The following is a 9,845-nucleotide window of genomic DNA, read 5'->3' as shown; positions in this document are numbered from 1 at the left end:
GTAAAACCATTTACATGCTCACAACATATGCACAACAATCACAAAAGAACTAAAGCTTACCTTCAGCAATCACTGGCATGGATTCCATCTTATGCAGCTGCTAAACACGATCACTGAATATGGTCTTCTGTTACTTACCAACTTGCTTCTCAATGGACAGAACTTATGCAATAGTCGTGGTAGTAATCAGGGACCAATTCATCTGTATATATAGGTGACTTAACCCTCACAAGAAGCTTCCCATTAAAGCATTCCTCATCGGATTAGGTTTCCTAGTTAGATTCTTAATGTATCACATCTTGTAGCCTTTCTTGTAGCCTTTCTTGTAGACTAAGCAATAGATTACTATCCTTAAATGAATTGATACACTGCTTCATTAAGCTACGTACTAGTATTGACTTACAGTTTGTATCCATGTGGTTTGACATTTATCTAATCATCAATTACTTTATGATGATATGTGTTAAGTCCATATTTGATCTAACAGATCAGTCTATGATTGCTCGAACCAGGTTGATGTCTCTTCGTAAATTGAAGAAGAAAGTTGAGGAAGGGGATGATCTTGCACCTGTGACATTCACATGGAAAATTGACAACTTCTATATGTTGGATACCTCCTCCAAGCATTACACTGATATTTTCGTTGTCGGCAATTCTAAATGGCAGTTTGGAGCATCTACTACTAGTGACATGCTTTAAAGTTATATGTTTTCTGATATATGTTATGGTTTTGGACTTGACTTGTTGGTCAGGCGGATACTTCTGTATCTGAAGGGGAATGTTATTGATTACTTGTCACCATATTTGGATGTCCGGGATGCTTCAAAATTGCCTCAGGGGTGGTCTAGATGTGCACTATTCAGCTTGACAGTGGTTAATCACGTTCAACTCAGCGAATCAATAACAAAGGGTACTTTGTTTTCCATTTTTCCATGGCACATTTATGGTTTCTCCAGTCATTGATTGTGTGGAAAATAGTCTAATTTATTAAATGGAACCAGTGATTCTTGCATACAGTTATTGGGGGTTTTGGGTTTCATTCAGTCTGACACTTGCTGCATAAGAATGAGATCTTGTATGATTTTTTGCCTTACTGTCTTCTAGACATTTTTACATTTTCAGAACTACTAAAACCATATTATCAAATGACAGTCTGTTGACCGTAGTCTATGGGTCTTCGTTGTAGTAATGATTTTAGACCTTCAAATGACAGTCTGTACTTAACGGCTAGGTGAAGAAAGGACGTACTTTTTTCTTTGGGTTGGATCAGAAAAGTTATGGTTTAATTTGTTTTATCTTTTTGGTCTGGACAAAGCGATTAGAGACTTTCAAAAATGGGGGATGTTTCCTTTACAGAGAATTATAGAACTCACACATTATCTTGTTATTGTTCATGTTTGTGTTCATATTACGTAAACTCAAAAATTTCTGAGCCTCAAATGATATTTCACATTATGTTGTTTTCCTTTTTTTTTTTCCTATATTTTTCCTTCAATTCCTCAAAGTAACCAAGCATGCAAACACCAAAAAACATTGCTTTCTATTCTTCCTTCTAATTTCTTACTGAAAATGAAACATAGTGTACATTCATGGATTGGGTTCCTGGTTAATGTAGTATCACATATCCCCCCATGACTTCTAGTCTGCAGATTGATTGTTCACTTTGATGAAGAGTGGTGAACAGTAAAAGTTTTTTGGATATAAGCAACCGGTTGCTTCATTTTGAGCATTGAACATGACAAGAATGTACATTGAATAATGGCTATAATGATGATCATTTCAATTTAATGCTTCAACCAGAGGGGGAAAAAGCAAAGAAGAAGATAGTTCTCCCTATTTTGTTAAGGTTCTGGTCAACTGGCTCCCAAAGTCTATTTTTAGTTGTAAGATGCATAAAAAAAAAAAAAAAGGTAGAAATATTGCAATATATCATAGGCATCCGTTTGGTTAGTAGTTTTCCCTAAATGCCTCTGACAACTCAAGTTTTGATGTATGCTTAAAAGTTCCTTTTATCTAACATATGTTGATATATCTCTATAATTGATTATCAACATTGTTGATCTATGAAACCTTAATTGAGTTCATCTCTATGTACCGTAAAGAAACTTACCTTATTCTTATTATTGTTTCTTTACTGGGTAGTAAGGAGCTATGCCTTCTATTATTTATTTATTTATTTATTTTTTTGTGATATTTTATTTTGATTTGCAGATGCTGTACATGTGTTCAATGCTTGTGACAGTGACAGTGGCTTCAAATTTTTAGTTCCTCTCAGTTGGCTTTCTGACCATGGTGGTTATGAGTATCTTGTAAATGATATATGTATCCTTGAAGCTACAGTCGTACTTCATAAAACTAAAGCTAAGATTTTAGAAGATAAAATAACTGTTGGTTCTGCACCTGTGGAATCCTCAGAAGAGGAACTTAAGGAGCAGGGACCTGATACGGATTCTGTAAAAGCTCCAAAATTTTTGACTACACATGCAAGGAACAGAATTGTGAACAGATGCCTGCCTGCCGGAATGCACCAAGTTTTGAAAGAAATTACACTGAGCCTACTAGCCCTTCATTGGTTGAGGATGTACATCAGGAACTGAGACCTTCAGATGTAGATCTGTAAAGCCTCCAGGCTCTTTGGCAGGATGCAAGGTGCGGAGTTGTTAAAAGGTGCCTGCTTACCGGATATACATAAGGAGCACCTTCTTCTGTAAAAGCTCCAGATTTTTTGACATCATGGAAGAGTGGTCAGCAGGTGCCTGCCTCGAAGGATGCACCGCTGGTTGAACAACTTCTCATTCAGCCCGCTAACCCTAACTCAGTCAAGAAACACAAGGATGTGAGGCTGTCAGCTCAGAGACTTTTGGGGTTTAAATGAAAATAAAGAAAACTTTTGTTTCACTCCTAAGTATTGTTTCTTGGTGGCATCATTCTTGAATTCAAAATCAATAGAAGAGAAGTTGCATGTTTATGAATGGGCATCCATTTCTTTGGCTTGATTTTGAAGACCACAAAAGTCAAGGATATGACAGACGATGCCCACAAACACCTAACTTTCATGGGAGGAGCTTAAGATCTTTGGATTTCGGTTGGACCCCTGGTGCTTTGGGTATGAACAAGTTTGTGGAAGAAGTTTAGAGACTAAAGGCCAAGGTAACTCCTGCAAAGGTGGATCTTGTGGTAGCAAGAATAGATTTGGACGGCAAGGATATGGACAATGAACTAGGCTACCTGAGGAGTTGGCCTTTATTCACATGCTGAAGATTGCAATCAGTGTTTTAGTTGTTCTAAAACATGCTTATGTAATTGTTTATGTATATGCATGGGAAAGTTTGTATTCTTCATAGATCAGTTAGAAATTATCAGCCGGATAGATATACATTGGCGAAAAATATCATACAAGTTTTATTTTGGTTTACAAGGCCTAAAGCAAAAGCAAAGCTCCATATTGATATTTCTAGTTGGCATTGCCCTTCCTCTCTCTACCTCAGCGGCTCTCCGTTTTGATCAGTTTGGTGAAGGTTGTGCAAGGGTTTTGATCCACCTCCTCATTGTACCCCTTTGCTAGATCAGAGTGGGTTCGCTCGACCCTGGTTTATTACTCCAAGAGCCAAGCAATACAGGTTTGTTTTAGCACCCCCGTCTCCCTGTGAACCAAATTTAGTTGAGGATCAGTCTATGGTTGCTCGAACCAGGTTGATTTCTCTTTGTAAATTGAAGATTCAGAATGCTGGTATATTGATTCCAAAGTCATATAGATTGAAGAATCATTATGTTCGTAGCATGAAGAAGGTGAAATTTGGGGAAGGGATGATCTTGCACCTGTGACATTCACATGGAAAATTGATAACTTCTCTAAGCTGGATACTGCCTCCAAGCATCACTCTGATATTTTCGTTGTTGGCAATTCTAAATGGTAATTTGGAGCATCTACTACTGGTGACACGCAAGTTATATACTTATACTTTCCGATATCTGTTATGGTTTTGGACTAGACTGGTTTAGTCAGGCGGATCCTTCTGTATCTGAAGGGGAATGTTATTGATTACTTGTCACCATATTTGGATGTCCCGGATGCTTCAAAATTGCCTCAGGGGTGGTCTAGATGTGCACATTTCAGCTTGACAGTGGTTAATCAACTTCGACTCAGCTAATCAATGACAAAGGGTACTTTGTTTTCCATTTTTCCATGGCACATTTATGGTTTCTCCGGTCATTATGTGGAAAATAGTCTAATTTATTAAATGGAACCAGTGATTCTTGCATTCTGTCATTGGGGGTTTGGGTTTCGTTCAGTCTGACAGTAGCTGCATTAGAATGAGATCTTGTATGATTATTTGCCTGACTTATGCAGGAGCATCCATAGGACTTCCCTGCATCACTGTCTTCTAGACATTTTTATATTTTCACAACTAACACCTTGTTATCAAGTAACAATCTGTTTATTATAGTCTATGGGTCTTCGTTGTAGTAATGATTTTAGACCTTCTACGAAATACGGCTAGGTGAAGAAAGGAAGTTTTTCTTCCTTTGGTCTGGATCTGAAAAGTAATAGTTTTTGCTTTATTTTTTTGGTCTGGACAAGCGATTAGAGAGGAACTAGAATAATAAATTGACTTTCAAATATGGGGATGTTTCTTTTACAGAGAATTATAGAACTCAGACATTATCTTATCTTATTGTTCATTTTGTTTGTCTGATTTTATGTTACGTACTATCAAAAATTTATGAGACTCAAAACGGAGACTCTTCAGCCCACCCAAGTGGGTGGTCACCTGGGCTCTGTTAACAGAGCGTGACAGTCTGAAACAAAAACAAAAAAATAATAAATAAAAAAATCTGTGCGATTATAATCGGGAAGTCGACCTTACTGTTCTCACTTCTCTTATTTCCATCGCTGCCTGCAAACCAGAGCAGAGGAGACCTAACCAAAATTATCTCGCGCCTCTGTCGAATCTACAACCCAGAGCAAGATATTGGATCTAAAGCTTCATCCAAAATTTCATCGAAGTACATTGGAACAGAAGATCTGCAACAAGTCTCTGTCATCCATATCTAATCAATATATGTAATTTACCCATGTCAGCAGTGGAGTTTTCCTTTGGATTGATTGCTTACATATAATGAGATTCCATTAGATCTGGATTGGATTGTGAGTTTCTTTTTTTCTTTTTTTTTGAAAGAGGGCTTGCACAGCTGCCCTTAGGCCTTGATCATTAATGAAACTTTAGAATACATGGGAGGGACATGATACCTGAACCCCAAATTACAATAAGCATAAGAAGAACAACTCGAGATAATAACGAGAGTCTCCACAAAGGTGTGTATTCTAAACAGGCACCAACTAGCGAAGAGTGCACTTCTGGCTACTCTATTCGCTTGACAAATACGGCGACATACCGGAAAGTAAATGCTTACTCGAAGCCATAATATACTAATAAGATCAGTTTTCCCACTATGTTGCCATCAGAAAACTAGTCCGATGACACTTAGTTTCCTCCTGCCACTAAGAGGTTGCGACCATTTGGGAACTCGCCACCTAACTAGGGTAGACCAGGCACACAAAAGGTGTAGTCCGGGACAGAGCCCACGTCGCCCTACCACTACTCGGTAAGGACTTATTACCGGCATATAGCCACCATTAACTAATAAAAACCAAAAACAATAAAACATAAAAAAAAGGGAATTTGAGCCCATAGCCCAAGCCCATAGCCAAAAACAATAAAACATAAAATAAAGGGAATTTGAGCCCATAGCCCAATCACCAGTTAATCAATTTTGTAAAAATTCAGCTTAGTAAACGCGTTTCGTCTGAGAATTTTTGCTGGTTCTTCTTCAACCTTCTCACCTGGGGATTTCAAATTCATAATTCAATTGCCCATCTACGACAATTATCCATTTGTTCACCCATAAAATTCTTTCGAACATTTGATTCCTAAACCCACATACTCTAAATCAAACTTGATCTGGCTTCACCGTCGAGTCCTTGCTCAAGTACTTCTTGATTCCGGCGATGAGGCATTGTCGCGCATGCCTTCGTTGATGGCCTTCACAATGATGCCTTTGCGGCCGGCGGAGCGACCCTAGAAGAGGATAATGGCCTTGTTTGGCTTCAAAAATTCACCATGCTGGCGGAGAAGATGGAAAGACAACGAAGATTGAGAATAAGACAATGTTGAAAATAGGAGGCCTACAAAACTTGCGTCTTTTTTACTTCATTTTTTTTTTTTCAAACACTGTTAACAATGTTGACGGACTGATCAGATGGCTCAGATAGCTTAGTCGCCTCAAGAAGCAAGATCTGTTGACAACATAGTGGGTGACCACATACCCACCTAGGTGGGTAGAAGAATTTTCAGACTCCAAAAGGGCATTTCATGTTATGTTATTTTTTTTTTCTTTCTATATTTTGCCTTCAATTCCTTAGAGTAATCAAGCAGGCAATCACAAAAAAAAAAAAAAATGCTTCCTATTCTTCCTTTTAATTTCTTACTGAAAATGAAACATAGTACATTCTCAGATTGGGTTCCCGGTTATTCGGTTAATGTAGTATCACATATCCTCCCATGACTTCTAGTCTGCAGATTGATCGTTCACTTTTCACCTTTACTAAGACCGTTGCACGGTGAAAGATTTTTGGAGATAAGCCATTTGAATCTTGTTGGAAAAGTCATCTGCATGCCTGGTTGCTTCCTTTTTTTTTTTTTTTGTGATATTTTATCTTGATTTGCAGATGCTGTACATGTGTTCAATGCTTGTGACAGTAATTGCGGCTTCAAATTTTTAGTTCCTCTCAGTTGGCTTTCTAACCATGGTAAACGATATATTTATCCTTGAAGCCAAGGTCGTCCTTCATAAGGCTAAAGCTAAGATTTTAGAAGATAAAAGAACTGTTGGTTAGATGACCTTAAACAGCTCCTTGGGGGACACTAGAATTTGTTTTTGTCACAAACATTGCATTGAACTTTGTACAACATGTTCATCCATTTATGCATTCATAGTACAAAATACGATGATCAATCTAATTACAACTTAATATGCTAGCTAGAATACATATATGTACATCATTATTGTAGCTGCTAGCGACCAAATTGTTGTACAGCATTCAGCTCAACTTTTAGTAGAGCATGTATTTTCACGGCTGAAATAGTAGACTTGAGAAAAATATAGACGAGGACATATCGAACACGAGAGGGAATTGCATAAATGCAAACAAAGTAACTGGGACAAATGCAAATAAAAATGTAAAATATGAAACCCATCTTGATTCGTATTGACAGGATAGATAGAAGGCGGTGCTGAAAGCCATCATCATCGATGCTATAGATATGAAGAGGCAAGTGAGTCCTACCATCAACTTCAAGGGTAAAGACTTGCGGAAATCATTTTTTGCATACCGCGAGGTAAGGATGAACAAGAACATCAACATTGCAGTTGAAGAGGAAAAGAGTGCTACTTCGTCAGCTATGGTAAAGTCTAGAAAGGCTTTCTGTTTCAAAAAGTTTGGCTTTCCAGTATGATCATCAGTGCCACCCGGTATGCTAAATGCAGCTGAACACAACGGTTGCGATAATAGTTGCAACGAGCATGCATGAAGTTGCAGTGTCCTTCATCCATTTTTCTCCTTGACACATTAACACCGTTCGCTCTTTAGTAAATAATTCTTGAGGTGTTTTTCGTTCGTCGTTTTCCATCTCGATGTATTGAGGTTGGACGATCTTTTTGACTTCCTGCCACATCATAGATATTTACAGAACAGTAATTAACCAAGGAATGAATAGGAAAATATATATGAAATGATCGAATTAGTAGAGTTTTCTTAGTGTACTTGAATATGGCATATATGCAATTATTACCTCGTTTTTACCTAGATGATCATGATCATTATTAAAACATCAAGCATGAGAAGTACCTCAAACCATACCAACTCTCGATGCATTTGAAGAGCTACGCCTGACACGAGATTCAATTAATTTTGAGGTGCTAATTTTGCAGCCCTATGCACAATGTTCTTACCCTGATCATCTTCATATGTCACGATGACATCTTTGATTGAGCCTATTTCATGCACTAGATTGAAGATACTTGTGTGTCGATGCAGAACTGCAACTTAGATTATGGTTTGATTTTTTTCATCAGTTTCGCATACTAACTCAGGACAAGAGCTCATAAACCTTGCCAGAAACTCATAATTCCCAAATTCCGCTATGTCAAATAATAAATTTGAAGGATATTTGATCAGCCTCATCACATCATCTTACTCATCTCTCAAGATTTCTTCCCAGAGGTAGTGGACTAGTTGAAGGGCTCCATTAGCTTCATCTTTCTTTCATATGCGAACTTCAAACCTGGGAGGACTTGAGATGAAAAGTTTGAAGAACATAAGCTACGTGGTCAACAGTAATGAAGCTAAATACTAATTTTTGAAGAATTCACTCACATGAGTTAATGAGTGTAGTCCATATTGGTGGACTTTGGCTGCCACCAAATGCTGAAGGATAAATATGCAAGGAAATAAAAAAGTAAAGGAAATGGAACACCGGATATAACGTGGTTCGGCAAGATGCTTACATCCACGGGGCAGCAACAACAAGAATTTCCACTAAAATAATGGGTGGGTACAAGAGATACACAACTTTAAGAACACTACTTGAAGAAAACCCTCTCTCATACTTGTTTTCCTACCTAACAATTACTACACTCTCAACTTGGATGTGAGATTAGATTAGAATGAGCAAATGACCTCTGCTTATATTGACCAAGGAGGAAATCTCTAGATGACTTCATTAATGCTTCATTCATCCAACCACTTAATAAATGCTCCTTCATGAATCTTCCACATTCATCTTGGTCCATGTACTCCAACATTATTCTAGAACCATGTATTCCAACGTTATTCTAGAACCATGTACTTCATCATTATTCTAAAACCAAGAGATGTTCCCTCATAAATTTCTTATGGGAAACCAATATACCAATCATGAATATACTTGTATTTGGTCTCGATCGATATTTAATTTCAAAGTACAGCACCATAAAAATTAACAGTTGTCATTTCCTACACAACAAGCAGAAGTCAAAATCAGATAAATAGTGCAACATAGATAGGAAAGTCACACCCAGAGGTTGAGAATATTTTACATCGATCAGGCAGTGAACAGTCGGCTTCACTCCTATGCAAGGTCGTAGGAATGTCATGAGTGTAACCCTCATAAAATGCAAAGTAAGAAAATATGATGTAAATGTTAAGAAAAGGAGGCACCATATCGATTGAGTATCCCACAATAGCAAGCTTAGTACTCTCAAGCGAGAGCCTAAACAGCAGTCCTACCCATAGTTGAATTTGCATATATGCTAGGTAGCAGCATCTAACAAAAACATCCCAACATGCCACACTGCACTGCTTTAAATTACACAATGTAAAAAAAAAAAAAAAAAATTAATATGACTCTTACAATGTTACAAAATAAATGACAATCTACTAGGCATGAACATCTCATTGGCTTTTATAACAGTCTGGGTGTTAGAATCAACATGGACTTGTCACACATTAACATATAGTAAATTGATAATTAGCTTAATGTCAAAACTAGTTCAACATGGACACAATTTGTAAATCAATATTGTAACTTAATGAAAGAGTGTATCAATTCATTAAGTAATCATATTCTTAGTCTGCAAGAAAGACTACAATGATGTGATACATTAAGAATCTAACTAGGAAACCTAATCCGATAAGGAATGCTTTAATGGGAAGCTTCTTGAGGATTAAGTCACCTATATAAATAAGATGAACTTGGTCCCTGTTACTACCACGTTTTGCATATTGTTCTGTCCATTGAGAAGCA

At 37.4% G+C, this 9,845-nt stretch overlaps 1 protein-coding gene and 1 pseudogene across 1 annotated transcript; one reads left to right on the top strand and one right to left on the bottom strand.

The window, feature by feature from the left end:
• Positions 1-495: 495 nt before the first annotated feature.
• On the top strand, positions 496-2,597 carry LOC133730787 (ubiquitin C-terminal hydrolase 12-like). Its single transcript, XM_062158310.1, has 3 exons — positions 496-665; positions 753-910; positions 2,212-2,597. Exons 1-3 carry the CDS (start codon positions 496-498, stop codon positions 2,595-2,597), a joined length of 714 nt encoding a protein of 237 aa, XP_062014294.1.
• Positions 2,598-7,102: 4,505 nt separating this feature from the next.
• On the bottom strand, positions 7,103-9,195 carry LOC133730786 (ankyrin repeat-containing protein At5g02620-like; annotated as a pseudogene).
• Positions 9,196-9,845: the final 650 nt, after the last annotated feature.

This window comes from Rosa rugosa, chromosome 2 (genome assembly GCF_958449725.1).
Source record: "Rosa rugosa chromosome 2, drRosRugo1.1, whole genome shotgun sequence".
NCBI lineage: Eukaryota > Viridiplantae > Streptophyta > Magnoliopsida > Rosales > Rosaceae > Rosa > Rosa rugosa.
Note: the sequence above shows the minus strand (reverse complement) of the source record. Positions and strands in the feature narration are given on the sequence as shown.

Bases quoted from the DNA above. Each gene is read 5' to 3' on its own strand.
- LOC133730787 (XM_062158310.1), top strand. From the start codon at position 496: ATGATTGCTCGAACCAGGTTGATGTCTCTTCGTAAATTGAAGAAGAAA. The intron at 666-752 runs GTTTGGAGCATC...CTTGTTGGTCAG, and splicing joins GTCGGCAATTCTAAATGGCA to GCGGATACTTCTGTATCTGA. The intron at 911-2,211 runs GTACTTTGTTTT...TTTGATTTGCAG, and splicing joins CAGCGAATCAATAACAAAGG to ATGCTGTACATGTGTTCAAT.